Source organism: Heteronotia binoei, chromosome 12 (assembly GCF_032191835.1).
Source record: "Heteronotia binoei isolate CCM8104 ecotype False Entrance Well chromosome 12, APGP_CSIRO_Hbin_v1, whole genome shotgun sequence".
NCBI lineage: Eukaryota > Metazoa > Chordata > Lepidosauria > Squamata > Gekkonidae > Heteronotia > Heteronotia binoei.
Genome location: NC_083234.1, coordinates 28092043 through 28112505, shown reverse-complemented (window position 1 = coordinate 28112505; position 20463 = coordinate 28092043). Strand labels below are relative to the sequence as shown.

General features: G+C 42.2%; 1 protein-coding gene across 3 annotated transcripts; it reads left to right on the top strand.

Moving 5' to 3' along the window:
- Positions 1-337: 337 nt before the first annotated feature.
- MSANTD2 (Myb/SANT DNA binding domain containing 2) lies at positions 338-20463 on the top strand. Of its 3 annotated transcripts, XM_060251016.1 has the most exons (4): positions 391-945; positions 13706-13964; positions 15143-15203; positions 18634-20463. In XM_060251016.1, the coding sequence occupies exons 1-4, from the start codon at positions 433-435 to the stop codon at positions 19484-19486; spliced, it is 1686 nt and encodes a 561-aa protein (XP_060106999.1). In that variant the 5' UTR covers positions 391-432; the 3' UTR covers positions 19487-20463. The 3 variants fall into 3 exon arrangements, with proteins under 3 accessions (XP_060107001.1, XP_060107000.1, XP_060106999.1); XM_060251018.1 differs by lacking the exons at positions 15143-15203; positions 18634-20463 and adding an exon at positions 12985-13021 and having other exon boundaries at positions 338-945; positions 13706-13861; XM_060251017.1 differs by lacking the exons at positions 15143-15203; positions 18634-20463 and adding an exon at positions 12982-13021 and having other exon boundaries at positions 338-945; positions 13706-13861.

Genomic DNA, 20463 nt, shown 5'->3' with positions numbered 1-20463 from the left:
ATTTAAAGTTGCTTTCTTTCCACCTCTCCCTCCCCCTATCTTATTTGCCATCCTTCCTTGTGGCTCTCAAACATCTAACACTCGTGTCCTGCGACTCTCAAACATCTGCCATTTATTCTGTATGGCCACCTCTGCTTCTCACCAACACGGCTGCCCACCTGGATGTAAACAGCTGGCTTTTCACAGCCCCTTCCCTCACATCTGCTCCGCGTTTTATTTCTGACAGGGGCGGGGGTGACTGCCGACCCCGAAGAAGCCAGAGAAACCCCCTCACCTCCACCGGCGAAGGCCCTCCGCCTCTACCGTCGTGCCGCGCTGCCGCGATCCTTTTCTATTCTCCCGCTTCGCTCCCGGCTCATCGCCTCCTGGCGGAAGCCCCGCCCGCTCGGGCTCCGTCCGTCACTTCCGCCCGCTCGCCTCGGCAGCTCCAATATGGCGGCGCCCTGTGGCTCCTCACAGCTCCAAGCCACCGAGTCGCCGCTGAAGATCCCCAAGATGGAGGTGCTGTCTCCCGGCTCGCCCGGGGCGCTCAGCGACGGCAACCCCAGCCTCTCCGACCCCTCCACGCCCAGCGGCGCCTCCCCGCTAGGCCCCGCCGGCCCGGGCTCGGTGGCCGCGGGGGTTTCGACGGGGGTCGGGGCTGGCTCGGGGGGAGGCGGCGCCGGGGGCCGCGGCGGAGCCTCGCCGTCCGTCTCCTTTTCGCCCGGCGGCACAGCCACCACCGCCGCCTGCCGAGGCATGTCGTGGACGCCGGCCGAGACCAACGCGCTGATCGCCGTGTGGGGCAACGAGCGGCTGGTGGAGGCGCGCTACCAGCAGTTGGAGGGCGCCGGCACCGTCTTCGGCAGCAAGGCCCCCGGGCCCGCCATGTACGAGCGCGTCTCCCGGGCCCTGGCCGAGCTGGGCTACGAGCGGACACCGTCCCAGTGCCGGGAGCGCATCAAGGTACGCGAGCGCAGCCGCTGCCCTGCTGCCAGGGATGATGCTCCGGAGGCGGAAGAGAGGCGCTGCCCGCGGGCTTCGTTCTCTGGGTCTGGCTGGCTGGGGGGATGCTGCCTGGACATCCCGCCTGCTCCTTCCCCGGTCAAAACACCGCCCTTCTCTCTTCAAGATTTCCTTGCCGGCGGGGGCAAGGATGCTGTGCTTGCGGCAAACCCACCTTAGGTTCTTTGATGTCTCTTTTGTAAGTCTTGTGTGGTCCATTGCAGCCAGCGACCATCGACCTACCATCCGCGTTCCCTCTAAGCTGAGTTGGTGTGAGCTAGCTCACAGATTTTTAGCCTCCAGCCCACAGATTTTTGTCCTAGCTCAGGAAGGATGACCTCAGGGCACACTGGTTTATGCTGTAGCTCACAACTTTAATGTCAGTAGGTCACAAAGTTGAATTTTTGCTCACAAGACTCTGCAATTTAGAGGGAACATCGCCTACCATGTGTGTAAATCCTGGTTTCAGTTCACATGGTGGTAATCACTGGGCCATAAGTTTAATCTTTTTTCATAAAGGAAAATATTTCCATCCCTTATTTGAAGAGACTGTGTAAAGGTGAGCTATGGTAGAGAGCTTTGGTTTCCTCTCTGAACTGGTCTGTTGCTTTTGCAAGAGAGTTGAAGCTTACCTTTTAAACTTGGTTGGCCATGCAGTGTAAGTATGTAGTTGAACAGTAGTAAGTGAGCACATTTTGTTAAGCAGACATTTCAGATTGGAAGGTGCTCTCCCCTTTTTTTTAATGGGTGGGGTGTGGGGAGAGACCAGCTTAGGAAGTTCTGTAGACAGCTGTGATCTTAAAGTAATGAGAAGTAGCTTCATGTAACAGAATAATAAATGTTTTTAACCCAAGTAGATGATTTAAGCAGTTCACAATGGTGAGCTTAGTTTTTGTGGCCTTTTGAGTGTTAGGTTTCCTGGAAAAGCAGAGACAAGGGCAGTGTAATGTGACAAATTTTAGATTTGGGGGGATGAGTGACATGCTAATATGGCTTGAAATAGGACTCAGAATTTCTGGAAATATCTGCCTATATCGTAAACTTCCAGATAACGAAAGATCTCGTGTCAGCCATCTGATTGGGTTTTCTGCCAAATTACAGGGACACTAAATAGTTCTGGAAAGGCACAGATTGCATCTTTAATTCTAAGTTGAATGGAACAGAAACGCTACATGGTTCTTACTAGCAACATGAATGAATTTCCTCATTAAGGTAAAAGTGCCTTATGGCATAAATGTTAATCTGTTGGGTAAGGGTTGTGTATTCTCTATGCTGATCTTCTCTTGGGATATCACAACTGATAAAAGTGTTAATAATCACAGTGGCAATATTTTTTTCCATTTGTGAATCATTGTTTCTGAGTAAGATTAGGCACTGGGGGGGAAATCTGTCACTTTGTTCAGTTGATAGTTTTCTTAATTAAATGGAATTTGTGGAGGTAACATGTATACCACTGTATATAATGTATATAAATATACTCATATGCCCAGATTTTCTTATGTTCCTTTTTACTCTGCCATCAACCCCTTTGTATGCAGTATTATTTCGGAGCTATTGCCAGCAAGGGTAAATTATTTTTATGTAATTAATTTTAAAAGGCAGGGAAAGGTCACACTTGGGTGGAATCTAGCATGTGTTTTCTCCCCCAGCTCATCAGATTGCTGACAGAAGAGCTCACTTGTTTGAGCTGGAGTTGTGAAGAACTATTAGGAATGTATCCAGGCTGTTAGAGATCTCTTCCTCTCCAGCATCTTCTAGCCATTGATCTGATCCTTAGGTAGAAACAGGTTGGGTTCTCTCAACCAGTGGGTATTCAGCTTTTGGACATATGGACATATGAAGCTGCTTTATACTGAATCAGACCCTTGGTCCATCAAAGTCAGTATTGTCTACTCAGACTGACAGCAGCTCTCCAGGGTCTCAAGCTGAGGTTTTTCACGCCTGGACCCTTTTTTGGAGATGCCAGGGATTGAACCTGGGACCTTCTGCTTACCAAGCAGATGCTCTACCACTGAGCCACCGTCCCTCCTTTTTGTTATGTGTCCTGGAGAGAGATGTGAAATTTCCAGAAATGTTGAAGCCATGGGGGGAGGAGCATATGCCCCCTGGGAAAAACTTCAATTAGGGGGAAATTGTAACACATGCAATACTTGCTGTCCTGTCAAACCTAAACTAATCCTAAAAATATAAGAGAAGCCATGTTGGATCAGACCAATGGCCCATCTAAAATGGCTCCTCTTATGTTCTTCTGCTGTAGGTTCTGTATTCTTGGTGCTTGGAGGGCAACAGTGTGAGGGCTCTGAGGCTTTAGTGCAGTTTCTGCCCACCTGCTCATCTTCCTGCTCATCTTCGTTTTCCCCTTCCAGAAAGGTAGAGCAGTAAGGTACTTGATACCTAGTCTGTGGATATATGTGTCAGTGGTTCAAGGGAGAGGTGAAAAGGTCAACACAAGGGAAGAGTCAGGTCAAAAGGGCCACAGAAGTCATGGAAGCCCTGCATGCTGCCATGAAGATCAGGTATCCTTCTTGGTACAGAAATACATCTGGTATTTAAGAGCTGTTTGCATTTGCAGCATGCCACCTTTAAAAGTATTTCACTCATTCTAAACTTTCAGGAGTTATTTTCAGGACTGCCTCAGATTTCCTGTTTTTCTATTAGAAAATTGGGGAGTGGGGAGTCATTGGAGGGGGAAACTGGAAATTTTTTCTTCCAAATTTTTCCAGTTTTTTTTTCTGGGCCTTCACATCTCAATTCCTGAACAGCTTTCCCTTTAAGGCAGTGGTTTTCAAACTGTGGGTTAGTTGGGACTAACAGTGGATCACAGTTCTCTTGAGTGTGAGTTGTGAGATCAGAAGGAACAGGATGAGCTGGAAGAGGAGTTTCTAAGAAGCTGAATGGCACATTTGAGTTTGCCTCTGTGTGAAGTATGAAACAGCCATGAAATACAGCATCTTGTCTTACAGGTGCTACATATGTATAACAACTAACTTTTAAACTTGTTCTGTGTTAATAGATGTGAAATTCTTGCAGTTTAAGTTGAAGAGGAAAGTAGCATGGAGTTTTTGCATGCGGAGTCCGACAGCTACAGTCAATTTAGAAATTGGCACCGTTTCAAAAAGTTTGAGAACCGCTGTCTTAAGAGTTTACTTGAAGCAAAATTCTGAGCCTGATTTCAGTTGTTGCAGTTATTTCAATTTGGGTATCTCATTTAACACACAAATGCTTTATATCAGTTTCATAGTTTCAGCCAGTCTTTCATTAGTCAAATACAAAGCCGTTGGAGTGTATGCTCCTAGTCTTTCAAAGAGACAGTGCTTTCAACAGAAACATTTGTTCAGAGTAAATACAGCGAGTTATTGCTCCTGTGAGGGGATTCTATGGGGAATGAAAGAGGTCTGAGGAATTGTGAGTAGATGTTTTAGTTACAGCTAACTATATTAGTAGCATCATTGCAGATGGATAAGGGTTCCCATCATTGATATGAAGATGGATCTAAATAGAACATCTGGTGATGAGCTTTTTGTCTCCCGTGCTTGAGGTGGTGATGAGCTTAATCTGGAGGACAGAGTTTTAAAAAGATGTGTAGTGTTCTGTCTCAGCTCTACTGTCATCACTACATGTGAGTGTCCACACTGCATTGTTTTACCAATATAACTTTGGATGAAAGTTTTGGAGCTAATTTTCAGCTTAATTATTCTTACAGCTGGTCTTGCTCCATCATGTTTATTTTATAATTCTAATAGGCATTAATAACTGATAGGTCTGAGACATTCTTAATAAGCATAGCTTAATCAATTCTTGCACTGTTGCTTCCAAGTTCTTGGTATTTCTGCTGGATTTCAAAGCTGCCATTAAGCGAGTCAGCTCATCCAGTTCCAGTTTGCTGTTAGATACTGAGAACGGTATAGCTAGCTATTTATCACCGGGTAGAGCAGTGGAGAAGAGCCCCATGGTGCAGAGTGGTAAAGCTGCAGTACTGCATTCCTAATCTCTGCTCATGACCTGAGTTCAATCCTGGCGGAAGCTGGGTTCAGGTAACCGACTCGAGGTTGACTCAGCCCTCCATCCTTCCAAGGTCGGTAAAGTGAGTACCCAGCTTGCTGAGGAGAAAGTGTAGTTGACTGGGGAAGGCAATGGCAAACCACCCCGTAAAAAGTCTGCCATGAAAACGTGAAAGCAACGTCACCCCAGAGTCAGAAAGGACTGGTGCTTGCACAGGGGACTGCCTTTACCTTTTTAGAGCATTGGACTTAGAAGACCTGGTTTGAGAAACATAAGTAACAGCTTCTGAAAGGCTCAGTCACTAATTCTTTTTTGTATTGGCAAACTGAAATGATATTTATAATGTCACGCTACATGTTAAAAAATTAATTAGGTGGACAGAAACATATATAAGAAAAAGATGTTCTCAGACTAACCCATGCTTCAGGAGAAGTAGAGCAGTTAACAGACTCTACATTTATTGCCTTGTGATGGTGGACTGCCACCATCGTTCTCCAATTCTGACATGTTTATTGCTTTTGCTGTTATTCCACACAAGGGATGCTATCCAGACCAGCGTTGCTGTTCTTTCAATGTGTTAATTTCACTATTTTGCCATTGGATTCTAACTTTGTACTATTTTGAATGTTTAACTGCTCCCCACCAGCTATGTAAAGCACTTCTCACTGTACCCCATTTCATCATTTGACAGTGTGTGCGTGCACACAAAAGCTAACATGCTGAATAAAACTTTGTTGATCTTAAAAGTGCTACTGGACTCCAGCTTTGTTCAGTCACTACAGTGTTTGTGCTGTTTGGCTTGTCAGTGGTGCACTTTCAAACAGTGGTTTGAAATTCTGTGGATTTTGTGGACTCTACGGTGTTTCCAGATTCATCTCATAGAGAAATCTTGCAAAAGTGCATGGTAGAGCTCTGTACTTTTAACATTTCTCAAGTCCAGATTTTAGTGGATTTAAGTGATGTGTTGTTGTATGTGTCAGAGGTCAAATGCCAACTGTTAATTGTTTATTGAATGTCGCATCTGTGGATTGTATTTCTTCACTCTGTGTAATCCGCCTTGAGTCCAAGTGCAAAAGGTGGGCTATAAATAACAAATAAATAAATTGATATACAGTGTCATCCTGAGCAGATTTACATCCTTCCAAGTCTGTGAAAGTGGGTTTAGGATACAACTCCTACTTACAACAATTTTCAAGTTTTCTATCTGAAGGGCTTTTGTCCATCAATTGGTTAACTCCAACAGTATTTTATTGCTTCCACATACAACTTTGAAGAGGAAAATACATATTGTGCTTTTCAGTCATGGGCACATTTAAAAACCTCTTTCATATGACTTGTATATGTGCTCAAAGAGCACAATACATACACTTTAATAACAGAAAAATCAGGAAATTCTAATTAAATAAACTTCATTTAGCTATCAGAGGGATTCTTCCAATGCAAGATGATTTAGAATGAAGGCTTGCTTATGGAGGTTTGTTGCTCTGAACTCATGAGGTAAAATTGCTCAGTTTGGCTGGCTCTTTTACTAGTGCATCATATAACTTTCTCTTCAGTTTTGTTAATGTAAGGACTGCTGTGTTTCTCCTACAGCCTTTTAAGGCACCTCAGTGCTGGAGAGAACTTGATTACCTGCTGGTTTTTATATTCTTCAGTGAAAAATGCCATTTTCCTTTATTTCTGTTCCTAGAAAAACAAATGTGTAAGCAACACCCCTTAATCTAATTTGATCTGCAATAAATCTTGCAAAAGATGCCACAGGTCTTGATGTTATGGCCTGGGATGTCTGTCTTTCCTCTTTTTCCACCCCATCCTTCTTCTGCCCCCCTCCCACTTCTAGCCTCATAAAGAAAGTTCTTAGAGACCTGAAAAGCTTGCATACTGTGTTAAAATATTTCAGCTCTTCTTAATATAAGACATTACAAATTTGTTTTTGTTTTTTCCCCCCGTGGACCCTGTGATTCCCTTTAGAAAGTAGCATTAAAAGAGCATGAGTCCTGTATGGGTTTACCTCTGACCCAGAGAGTCTGGTTGTTGAGTAAATGGGTACAAGATTGGACTGTATGTTGACAGTTTCCTTTAGGATGTATTAGTGGCCCTTAAACGCTTGCATGAGAATTCAGCCCCTCATGGCTGAAGAAATTTGAAAAAGTGCTGGCCAGACTTTAAGTTCAAGGAGACAAAGTTCCGTGACACTAAATCACTTCCGCAAGTGTTTGAATAGAACTACCACATTGTTCCTACCTATGTACAGATAGGAAATTGCTCTACCATAAGTGTAAAAAAAAAAACTTCCAACATTTGTAAAATAGCTGTTGCATTTTTTGAATGAAAAAAGTAATGAGTTGTATAAGAAAAGTAATATTTGGTTATGCAGCAAAGAATTGTGCCTCTGCCTTTCATAAAGATGTTGCTGAGAAATATGCACACCTTTAAGGGGAAAGTAAGATTGTGGTGCTTTTGTTTTTCATGGCTTTTTATACTGCATTTTAAAATTGTAAGCAGCATCAACCCAGACTCTGAAGAGGCAGCATAGAAATATTATAAATGAATAAAGATGATTCAGCTTCGAACTTTCGTTTTGCTTTTAAAAGCTATGGTTGTTTTTATCATTTGCAGTCTTCAGAGTTGTTTTCAAATAAAAAGCTATGTTTTAATCAAGTGACACCTTGAGTAATAAGGAGAGGAAAATTACTGATCTAGGATGCACAAAGTCAAAGCAAATGTCCTTTAAAATGTATATATTCGGCGGCTGCAAACATCTTGTTCCTTTGAATAAAACATTATCTTAACAGAATATTTTCCACTTATATTGGACAGCTATTATCTGACATGCATTCAACATTAATCTAGGTCTAAGTCAGCATCCCTGATAAGCCTTTACTATGTCTCTTTTACAGAATGTGAAAGTACGCTGCGTGCTACTCCTTACACAGTGATCACATGTTGATCTCCTCATTTGATACTTGATTTAGTGCAGATAATATAATTAATTTTGCTATTTGTCTTCCTGGATGTAGCTTTCTTTTCATTTGCCTGGAAGAATTAAAGTGATTAATTTTCAAAGGAACCAATAGTTACTTAGCTACACAGATTAGTTACCCTGGGCTTGTTTGCATACAACTGTCTGTCTTGAGATGTCTGATTTCCTTTTGGTTTGCTTTGCTTCTGAGCATAGGCAGCTAGGTTCGAGTCCAGTAGCACCTTAGAGACCAACAAGATTTAAATCTTGCTGGTCTCTAAAGTGCTACTGGATTCGTGGCAAGTCTCTGAAATGATCATATGCTGAATCACTGCTCTGAAACTGCCAGATCCCTGTCTTAAATTACTCTTGGGTAAACAGCCCCATGGCACAGAGTGGTAAAGCTGCAGTACTGCAGTCGAAGCTCTCTACTCATGACCTGAGTCCAATCCTGGCAGAAGCTGGATGCAGGTAGCCAGCTCAAGGTTGATTCAGCCTTCCATCCTTCCAAGGTCAGTAAAATGAGTATCCAGCTTGCCGTGGGGGGGGGGGAGTGTAGATGACTGGGGAAGGCAATGGCAAACCACCCCGTAAAAAGTCTGCCATGAAAACGTCATGATGCGACGTCACCCCAGAGTCGGAAACGACTGGTGCTTGCACAGGGGACTACCTTTACCTTTAAGCAGATGATTGCACAAGTTCTGCAGCAGATATCAAACATGGTTTCTCTTGAAGGCTCCAGTTTCCTATTTTGTGCTTATTTTTTCAGGAAAGTTTTTGAAGGATTAGTATTGAGATTGCAGTTTACTCCCTTATGTGCTGTGCAGCGTCTGAACAGAAAACACACAAGAAACTACAGATTCCTTCGAACTGTCCAGATAATTGCTTTCTATGTATTGGTTGGGTCTTGGAGGTCCGAGTAGTACTAACAAAATTTCTAGTGTACCTTAAGTTGTCAAGATATTTTGAAATCAAGGGAACTTACTTCCATTTTAGTGTTGGTCTGAAAAATCACATGAATACAAAATAGAAATTTTCTGTTGAGGCAGTTGAGTAGCAAAGTTGCTTAGGAGGAAAGAAGAACGGAACTATAAGGGGGAGGATAATCCATAGGAGATGATGGCAGAGACTCTGTAGATTTCCTTATATCTGTTTTGATTGGCCAGGGAGTCTGGCCAATCCCTTTTTCCCTAGCAGTAGGTGTATCAGGACTCTATTCTCACTGCTGTGTGTTTTGATTCTCAGTGTTTGTGGGTGGAGTCACTGTGTGGGGAATGTCTGTCATTTGCAGCTTTTGTTATTCCTTAGGACCAGTATTCCTTCTAAGCTGAGTTAGTGTGAGCTAGCTCACAGGTTTTTAGACTCCAGCTCACACTTTTTTGTCTTAGCTCAGGAAAAATGGCCCCAGAGCAAACTAATCTGCAGTAGCTCACAACTTTAATGTCAAGAAGATATTGGATTTATATTCTGCCCTCCACTCTAGAGTCTCAGAGTGGTTCACAATCTCCTTTATCTTCCTCCACCACAACAAACACCCCGTGAGGTGGGTGGGGCTGAGAGAGCTCTCCCAGAAGCTGCCCTTTCAAGGACAAACTCTGTGAACTATGTCTGACCTGAGGCCATTCCAGCAGGTGCAGCTGGAGGAGTGGGGAATCAAACCCGGTTCTCCCAGATAAGAGTCCGCACACTTAACCACTACATCAAACTGGCTCTCTTAATATGCCAGTAGCTCACAAAGTAGAATTTTTGCTCGCAAGACTCCGCAGCTTTTAGAGGGAACATTGCTTAGGACCACAATCACCGAGGGCAGTGATTTTTGAACCGTGGGAAAGGCATGACTCAGTGGAGCATGAGAATACCCTGGAGGGGAGTGGTTTGAAAATACTACAGGGAAAAGAGGATCTTGAAGCGAGTGGTCAATGGTCCCTTCAGTGATCCTCACTGGATTTGTGGGATTATATTGCAGCTGCCTCATTGCCTCAATCTGAGCTGGAGAAAGAACCCTGGAAAAGCTCCTGCTTTGTTCTGAGGATGAGTTCCCTTTATGTGATTTAGAAGGGTGCCATAATCTGCTGTACTGGATTAGTATTCCACTTTAAATGCAGCAATAGGCAGCAGAAAACTGCATATTAATCTGGATACTGTTAAGTGAACCTTAAGGACAAGAAAGTTTAGAAGGTGTCAGGGAGGTTCAGGGGGCAAGTTAAAAATTTGAGAAATGGTCTTAAGGAATCAGGTTGGTTGGCTGAAGCAGCCTTGTATTCTGTCCTTTCCCCCCACCGCCTCAGTCAAGGACAGAAGTGACTGGGGACAAGCAAAGTGATTTTGTTTTATGTCAGTTCTGTGTACAAATCAAACAATATGAAGTTGCCTTATAAGTGGGTTTGCCCAGCCCAGTATAGCATTGTCTGCTTTGACTGGCAATGGCTCTCCAGTGTCTCAGGCAGGTGTCCTTCTGTCTGCGGTGCCAGAGGCAGCATTGGGGACTTTGTACATGCTAAACTCTGTCACTGATCTATTACTCTTCCTCCAGGGACATTTAGATGATTTTCTTAATCTGGGTATGCATATAGTACCAAGAGATGGCCTCTGCAGTTGTAGTCTTTCCTTGAAACACTCAGAACTGCTCTCTGATGAAGACAGGATAAAGTTGGGATGTTGCTGGTTTGACTTAATATGGCCATTCTTACATATTTCAAGATGACTGTCTTAGACTTTCCTAGACCTATATATAGCAAGGTACTTACAGGGAATCCTGCAGATGTGTTCTTGTTGAGAAACATGTGCTGATATGTTTAGTTTGTTTTTAAACTTCTACATTCTGTGTCACCTGGGGAAAAGCTTGTTTTCAGGGTAGTGTATTTTGTCCACTGTATATTACAGGAAGTGAATCCTGTGGTCTGCTGATGTAGGGATCTTTCCCTCATCAGTTTCTTCCAGCTCCAGGGAAGTTGATTTCCAAGGCTGGAGACCCCCGTGGATTGGTGGTGGAAAGTGCCGACAACTCACAGCTGACTTATAGCAACCCCCATGTGGTTTTCATGGCAAGAGATGTTCAGAGGTGGTTTGCCATTCCTGCCTCTGCATAGCAACCCTGGACTTCCACATGGACTAGTTGCCACATAATCACCCTTTCCTCCTTCTGCAAGCTTCAGCCCTCTGATCAGTGTGGCTATTCATACCTGAACCTCATGAATCAAGTTTCCTTTTTTGGGAGGGGGGTGTTTCTGCAGTCTCTTTACTTTGTGTTAAAAAAACTGAACGCTCAAGGATTTCAGGTAGTCACATTTCTTCTATATCACTGTAGCAGGAAGTGAAAAGAGGCACCTTCAAATACTAAATTGACTCCTAAGCATTTGGACAGATATTTGCAAATGCTGAAACTCCCAGGAGACTGTCATCAGTGTGTATTAAGATTTAGTGGTTAATTATGATAGAGACATTGTTTGTTCTTGGCTTAACTGTTAATAAAAGTGTGTTTATCCTCTCTAATGAGCATGCATTAATTGTTGCAATATTATTAGGTTCAACTCTCAGTAGTGGAGCTAAGCAGAAGTATTTGAATTTTAGTGAACTTAGTTCTTTTGAGCTCTCACCAAGGCATGCTGCCCAATCTTATTTTAAGTCTGCAGTAAGTTGACTGTGTCCTGTGCTGGAACATATCAGAAAGAGTGGAAAGGCATGAAATCTGTTTTTACTTAAACATTTTGAATGTGTTTAACACAAATGTGTCTGAAAACTCATATTTGTAAATTTTAACAATCTGATTAAAGACATTTGAGTTTCAGTGTGAACAAATGCTGCAAGTAAGACTATTGTATTGAGAACATACTAAAGGGAAACCTACAATTTTGGCCCTTCTATTTGAAATGGACTTCAGTTCATTCTTTTCTCTCCTCCCCCCTCCCACCTTCTTCCTATTGAGCAGAAAATTGGGATCCCTGAAGGGAGTGGGGTTGGGGGTAGAATAGTTAGTTTTCTTTTATTTTTTCTTACTTTTATGTACTTTATAGTCCTCCTTTCTCATTCAAATAGAGGGCAGATTATACCATGTAATACAACCAAAAGGATGATACATCTAATGAACAGTGTAATAGTAGCAGGAACTGCTGGATTTGGGGGCAAAGCTGTTGTCTGAACAGAGCAGAAGTGTTAAGCATGAGATGTTAAACAATGCATAACATGATATTCTGTTGTTAGTTGATAAAAAGCCCACTGTGCATTTGTAAAACATCATTAAAAGTCATTTTATTGAAAGGGCTAAACTGGATTTAGGAGATGAACAAACTAAACTTGAATTTCCTAATCTACTTGGCTGAGTCTCTAGAAATAGGGGTGGGCTCCATTCCTTAGTGCTGTTTTCCACAGTTCTGTCTTAAAACTGGCACTTTTGGTAGGTAGTTCAGCAATTCCCAGGTCTGTTTTTTGAGCAATGACGAATTTAGGGAGCAGCCATTTATATCTGCCTCCCAGAATCTGACAAAATGTAGCTTATCTCTAGCAGCAAGAGATTCTTTTTTTTTTTTGCTCTCTTCACTTTTTTTGCTCTCTTCACTTCTCCAAAATGGGATCACAAAATTAACTGTAACTTTCTTCCTACACTTGGGATTCCAAATAACAGGAAGGGCACTAGCTAATTCTTACCATGCAGGTTTTGGACAGCATATGAGTAGCAGCAATGTCACAAGGGCAGGTGGAGAAGATGGTCAAGAGTAACTTTCAGTGCTTCTTTTGTTGGAATCTAATTCCATACTCTTGGAAGGGGTGGGGGTAGCATAGGTCTTATAATATTCCAGCCAAAGTATTTACCAAGCTTTATGCTTGTGCTGTGTAATGTATGGTCCCAGCAACCCCATGAGGTATCAGAACAAGAATAAAAGTGCTGAAACCCCAATTTAGGATTGATGCAGACTCAAAGTCTGGGCATTTACGTTTAATGTTTGATTATTAGACCTGACCATCTTAGTATTGTATGTTAATATTTGAGCATGGGAATTCAGAGCATTATTGATTTCACCTTTTTTAAATTTCAGCAGCTTCCCAAGAGACAGAGTTAGTAAGGATGCAAAATATGTAAGTAATATATTTTACTAGCTAAAGAGTTTAGGCAAACATTTTTTTTAAAACCTTCTTAATGTTTTCTTACTGGAGTAAGGGATGATCCAACTGTCTGCTTTTGGTGACTTCCTGTTTCTGTCTCTGTCCCCCTCCTTTCCCTAATCTTCTCCAGACTATGGGCAAAACAGTAGCTATTTTCACTCCTTCCTTTGTTAAAGGTGTATGTCTTATGGGCTCGCTGGTATCTGACTGGGATTTAGTTCTGTATCTATTATGGTTAGTTTGGGGATTGTGAAGGGCCTTGGTTGTAAAAAACAACTAATGAAATCACTACTTTAAACCAATGCTTCTCATCAATGTCTTGTGGTAAATACGCAAGCAAAGGCACTGTATATCAAAAACTGTCAATGCCTGTGAAAGTTCAAACCTGACTTTAAGACTACTTGGTAATACCCTGTTTTAGAGCTAAAATGGTCCAAGTATGTGCAATGAAGCATTGCTCGGGTGAATTAGAAATGAATGCATATCATACTTAGCAGTCTTGGTATTTATTTATTCACAGTTTACTTATAACCTGCCTTTCTCACTGAGACTCAAGGTGGATTACAGTGTACAGAACAGAAAATATAGTCATACAGTATAGGACAATGAATGAACACTGCTGTAGTATAAACTTAACACATGCCTTTTGTATCTTAGACCCTTCGCAGGTGTTACAGCCGAGTGAAAGAGCACGGAGTTGGGAAGAGGAAAAGCAGTTACACTTTTGAACAGTTGGAACAGGTGTTTGGTCAAGGAGGATGGGACTCTCAACCCTGCCAACCAGTGCTTATCAACAGTAGTGGCCTCTATCAAGAGCTGGAGTCAGACGGCAGCACAATGGAGGAGTACTCGCAAGACGAATGGGGGAACCACAGTCAGGATCTCCACTGCTACCAGTCGGGAGATCCAGACTTGGGTAAGAAGGATTGAGCCTTATCAAAACACTGGCATTCTTACTTGCTTGTCCATCTGGTTGTGTCATTGCTAACTGCGGAATGCCATGGCTGCTTGTAGCTCACAAGATGTGCAATAATTATCCTGTTCTTTGCATGCTGCAGCTAGTGAATGCACATACAACCTGCATGTATGTGCATATGTGTAAGAAGGAGGCAATGTGTGTTCATTTTACAAATGAAACCAGGGACCAGTACCCAGGTGAATGTGGGGTTTTAATTGCATGCTCAGTTGTACATGCCTTGAGTGTAGTATGAAAATCCACATGTGAAGAAAAATGAAGTGTGCGCTATATATGGATTCTATGTGCATTCACTGTAACTTCTGAACTGGGATATTGTGAACCTTGATGTTGGCATTTAGGCATCATGTGCATACAGGAATATTCCAGCACAGTGAAAAATCCCTGCAGTTTGTTGATTGATTTGGTGCTGTGTATGCTTACATCTGTTTAACCCCTGTACTCTGTTTTCCCCATTGCCTGATCTTTTGTAAGCTGTCAGGAATCAATTGGAAGGTCTCCAAAGCTACATGCGGGCATTTCAAGGGGCCAGTGTAAACATATTTTTGAGATGGTACAGTTCTCTCCTTCTGACTGAACCAGCTCAGATTCAGAGAGGAAGTAATTAATATAAAATAGGTCTGGTGTGGGAAACTGAAATTACAACATTGGAAGGTTTCAGGGAATTGGATTCAACACAGAATTCTGCTATATACACCATGACATTGATCAGAGCTCCTCACTTTATTGTCACAGTGACTGTAACAGCAGCTGCATGAGCTTTGTATTCAGTATTAAGTGAAATAAGGTTTGGTACGTGGGAAAGCTAAATCTGACACGAAGACTTTTGTTATGAGAGTGTTTTTTCAAATATATTGAAGACAGAATAACATATGTGAACAAAAAAAAGTCATTCAGAAAGTGACTCTGTAAAATTCATTCTTCAAATGTTTTGGCTTTTAGCAAAGTTGCACAAGGGGAATGTGGCTCTAATCAAAAAAGCTATGCACTGTACCGAAGTCTAGTTTATACTGTACAGAATTTTGGGGGTGGATTTGGGAATTCAGTTTACAGTTACATGTTAAAGTCACAAGGCTTAGGCTTGTTAAAAACTCTTATTTATGCCTGAATTTTTTTAGACGAGATGCCAGCTACGAAGAAATCGTTGAAGATAAAGCAGGAATCTTCTGAAGAATCGCAGTAAGTAGCTCATGAGTGCCTTGCCTGGGAATTGAGATTCTTAGATGTAGCCTACAGAAGGAAGATATTTGAAGTTCCTAAGAATCCTTCAAGCTGCTCTCAGTCACAGCAAAACTTGCTGTAATACAACAGGGCTTTAACCTCTAATGCATGCTGTTTATTGGATGTGAGTCACAACCTCAAATTTTGGCACTGCTTTTTTTTTTTAATTTAGGGCAACTCTCCCATCCCATTTCCCTTTTCTGTCTCAGAAGGCTGGTGTGGAGCCAGGCTAGTCTCCTACCACATTAACAGTCCGAGCTGTCCCAACAGTTCCTCTGATGGAATGGTGTTTTGGCATGGCCAAGGGAAGATCACAGAGGGAACATGGTTCCTCCATGTTATCTCTCCCCTGTTGTTGTTATTTTTTTACTTTTCCCTTAGGAAGATGCAGTATGACCTTGTCTTCATAAGATGACCCAGAATTGCCTCCTTTTATTCACCTGAGTAGCAGTACATATGTTCATGTGGCTGTATGGTGATGACCACAACGAATACAACTTTATGAAAACTTTAATTTACACGAGGCTACCACAGACTTGCAAGGGCAGGTTGCTACACAGAGCAGTCTCTGCTTAACCAGATTTCTGAGCCACAGGGCTGCTGTTTAAATCATTTCTAGTAAGCACAGCCCTGTGGCGCAGAGTGGTAAACTGCAGTACTGCAGTTCAAGCTCTGCTCATGATCTGAGTTCAACCTGGCAGAAGCTGGGTTCAGTTGGCTGGCTCAAGGTTGACTCAGCCTTCCATCCTTCTGAGGTCAATAAAGCGAGTAGCCAGCTTGCTGGGGGTAAAGTGTAGATGACTGGGGAAGGCAATGGCAAACCCACCCCGTAAAAAGTCTGCCGAGAAAACGTTGTGATGCAATGTCACTCCAGAGTCAGAAATGACTGGTGCTTGCACAGGGGACTGCCTGTACCTTTAGTAAGCACAACACTATCCCCCGCCCCCATGATAAACAAAGAGGGGTGCAACTTGTTAGTATAGTTCTCTCTAAGCTGTGCTAGGGGGTGCTGATGTATAGATCTTCAACATGCTGCTTACAGGTTTCTGTTCTGTGTTCACAACACCTCTTTCTGAGGCCCATAGAATTGGATCTCCTGGTCCAATCATCTTGAAACTTGGGGAGGTTTTTGAGAAGAGGCACCAGCAGCTATGCTGCAAATTTGGTGCCTCTACCTCATAAAACAGCTCCCATCCCAGAGCCCCTTATACCCCTAGGTCAATTTTCCATTATAGCCTATGGGACCATTGACTATAATGGTCCCCATAGGCTACAATGGATTTGGGGGAAAACGAAAAATTTTGCACACCCCTATTATGCTTTTCTGCTTTAAAGCTGCCTTAAAGGGAAAAGTGGGATATGAATATTTGAATAGATACGTAGTTTGGGCAGGTTGATAACATTTTAGCAACTTCCTATTTGTTTGGCTAGTCAGGATTCTGACAGTGATTGTTCCTCCTTTGTTATACTTGATCTGTAATGCTGCTTGTCATATTTCACTTTAAAAAATAAAACAGACTGTATGAGCCCCCCGCCCCCAAGCCAGTATGTTTTCTAAGGCTTAGCACAGGGCAGATCTACAAATATAGTGGAGTGGCATGGGTAGACCTGTTCTCTGGAGGCCAGGTCTACCAATGTAGTGGGAAGGGGTGGATGAAATGTAACTTAATTTTGTTTTTCCTTATAATGTTTAAATTATTTTTTAATATATAATTTAAACGTAATTTTAAATAATTTATTCTGAGATTTTTACAAGGTTATTGAAGTAATCTTCTAAAAATCTAATTTATGCAGTAGTCAGATGTAAACTTGCTCGCAACTTTAATACTACTAGCTTTCTTCATTCACAGGGTAGAATTTCTGCTCACAGTGTGGAGCTTAGAGGGAACATTGCTTGCTAGTGATGCTAACTTGCCACATTCCTCACTGGAAGTAGAAGGTATTGGAATTGGAAGTAGACTCCCATAGCTTAATGATAACTACACCTGGACTATATATAGTAGGTGTACAAGTCACATTAATGATAACTACACCTTCATGCATTTACTATATATAGTCTGGGTGTAGTTAATGATGGCTGTACCTAGAATATATATAATAGATGCATGAATTACATTGTGACTAGCTAGCTTCACATCTTCTCTGCAGACAAGCCCAAAATGTCTCTCTAATACCTCATTTGGCTAAATTAGTAGTCTTCAGCTTTTCTAGAATGAGGACTGAAGCCCAACCTTTAGTGTGGGAGTCTGTTTTTCATGAGTTGGATCTAACCAGCTTTTCTGCTGTGAAAAAAAAAGGAAGAGCCATCTTTTTTGGGACTGTGCAATTTACAATCTTTATACTGAGAACTGGGGGGCCTGCATGTACAAAAGCCATGTGGGCTGGAGGTTTTAATACAGAGGGGAGCTGGGTGAGATTGAGTGGAGAAGTTGGCTGGATCTAGTCCAGTGAATTCACTCTCCTCTTTCAAGTGCTTCCTCTGTGTGCAGCCAGAGTAGTTGGAAGTGTTTTTTCTCTTATTTCTTGACTTATTCCCTAGTGATCAGCAGCAACGAGCACCAAAAGGCTCTGGCTCAGTAGAAGTTAGCTCTCTGTGTTGGTGTGTGTGTGTGTGTTGTTTCTACACTCATAATTTGGAAAGATGCTACTATGTAGTCTGATGGAAAGGTAACTAGCCTCTGGAGCAAGTCACTAGGATTCCTTTGACAAAATGTTCCCGATCTTGTGCTTGTAACTACAAGCCCCTCGAGAGGGAGTTTAGAGACTTTGACTGGACAACAGTGATGTTTCCAGAAGCCCAAATAACTCTTACCTTTTTAGAGCCAATGCACTGTTGACTTTTTATTCCACCTGTCAAAATAACCCAGAGAACATCTTGCGTTTATATCAGTTAATGTTGTTATTTAGGTTATACTATGGAGCCACCGTGGCTCAGTGGTAGAGCATCTGCTTGTCGTGCAGAAGGTCCCAGATTCAATCTCTTAACATCTTCAATTAAAAGGATCAGGCAGTAGTTCACATGAAAGATGTCTTGTCTGAGTGTCATGGTCAGCCTGAGTAGACAAGACTCTGGTGCAGCATGTTTGTGTGTTGTCTCTGCACTCATAAGTTGGAAAGATATGATTATTTGTAGTATGGTAGAAATGTAACTAGCTTCTGGAGCAAGTTGCTCAGATTCATGATAGAAAAGTAACTGGCCTCTGAAGCAAGTTGCTAGGATTCATCCTGTAAAACTAAGTTTATAGTTAATCCAAAACTTCTTTTCACTGTAGCAGTTTACAATCTTATTACTTTAAAGTGTCAGAAGTTCCTGCTTATGAAAATTGGTGTTCTGGGCTCAGATTTTCCTACAAACCTTACCTTGTGTTTTTGTTTTCACTTTTTAAAGGAAACGTGGCATGATGCAGAATATTGTACAGATCTTGGAATCCGTCCAGTTAAAATGGGAGCTGTTTCAGAGCTGGACAGACTTTTCTAGGCTACATCTTTCGAACAAACTGGCCATTTTTGGCATCGGCTATAACACGCGGTGGAAGGAGGATATCCGTTACCACTACGCTGAGATCAGTTCCCAGGTTCCCCTTGGCAAGCGGCTCCGGGAGTATTTCAACTCAGAGAAGCCAGAGGGCAGGATCATCATGACCAGGGTACAGAAAATGAACTGGAAGAATGTTTACTACAAATTCCTAGAGATCACAATTAGTGAAGCCAGGTGCCTGGAGCTGCACATGGAGATTGACTGGATACCTATTGCTCACTCCAAGCCAACTGGTGGGAATATCGTCCAGTATTTATTACCTGGGGGGATTCCTAAAAGCCCTGGTCTGTATGCCATTGGTTATGAAGATTGTCATGGGAAACCACTGTCTCCTGATCATGAGGGCAGCAGCCAAGACCCTGAGAATGAGACTCTGGGGGATGCAGAAATGCCTTTATCTCAAGGCTCTCTTAAAGTGGGGATGGAGCCCACCCGAATCATATATTGTTACCTTGGTATTGCCGAGGTCAGAACTCTCCAGCAGTGTCTGTTCTTACATTTTCAGGCAAACACCAAAACCTTCAGCAAAGAGTGGGTCGGAATCAATGGTTTTTTATCTCAGAACTGCATTGTGGAGCCAGGGGTTTCACCCAAATCCATTTACATCAAATTTGTGGAAGTGGAGAGGGACTTCCTTTCTGCGGGATCTTTGGTAGAGTGCCTGGAAAAAGCCATTGGATACCCGTTGAAATTTAACAACTGAAATCTCATCCTTCATAAGGATCATTGGAGCTTTTGTCTCTTGTGCAGCGTCTGGACACTTTATGGTATCTTGCAGTACACAGATGGGTGAAGGAAGCCTTTCTGTGTGAAACTGAACTCAAAGGAAGGGGGGGTGGGGCACACATGCACAAACACATGCAAGCGATTCACAAAAAGTTGATCCCAAATGAGTAAAATATACAACTTACTCACTTGGGCCGCTCAGCTGGTTTTGTAAAGAGCAGACTCTGAAAGGGAGCCCCTGTAAATATAATTGACTGTTGGTACATTCCACATTGGACAAACGTACACTTTGCGTTTCATATGAAAACTGTTTTCCACAATGTCTCATTTTTACACATCTGTCTCTATATAAGTGTTATTACAGTTATGTAATAAATAAGCAATAGATAATGGCAAGTTTAAACTTGGAGTCACATGAGACTGTTTTTCAGTGCCACTCTTAGCTCTTCTTGTATATAATTTAGCATTTTCATGTTTTTTCACCCATCATGTGTTTTACTATTCCAACCAGTGTTGCCTGCAAAAAACCTTCTGTTTCTGTGATGTATTCCACTTTACTAGTAGTAATGCCATATCAGCATTTTTGTTTTGGTTTTTTTATGTTAAAGTAATCCCTGGCCTTTTTATTTTTTTAAAATTTTCAGTTAGCTTCTTTTGTGTGGCAGTGAAAGTAACTCGACTGCTGGGAAGCATTTTGGCAAACCATGCTTTATCAAATACAATCAAAGCTGTGAGAAGGGGTTGGGGTGGGTGGGGAGGGAGAATCTATGGACCAGGGGACTAAACGTTTTTACATGCCTCATCAAAATGTTATTATATAAGCCCCATTTCGCTGCTGGCGAGTGCTGGCTTTTTAATTTTAATTTTTTTTAATAAAAACCCTCATTTGATCAGTGGAAGTTGTGACATACGATGAATGTGTCAGTCCAAATAAAAACAAAATGTGGATTTTCA

What these genes read in the sequence shown, in the direction of transcription:
- MSANTD2 (XM_060251016.1), top strand. Translation starts at nt 433, where the DNA reads ATGGCGGCGCCCTGTGGCTCCTCACAGCTCCAAGCCACCGAGTCGCCG. An exon ending in AGTGCCGGGAGCGCATCAAG is followed by an intron (nt 946 to 13,705) that starts GTACGCGAGCGC and finishes TTTGTATCTTAG; the next exon opens with ACCCTTCGCAGGTGTTACAG. An exon ending in GTCGGGAGATCCAGACTTGG is followed by an intron (nt 13,965 to 15,142) that starts GTAAGAAGGATT and finishes GAATTTTTTTAG; the next exon opens with ACGAGATGCCAGCTACGAAG.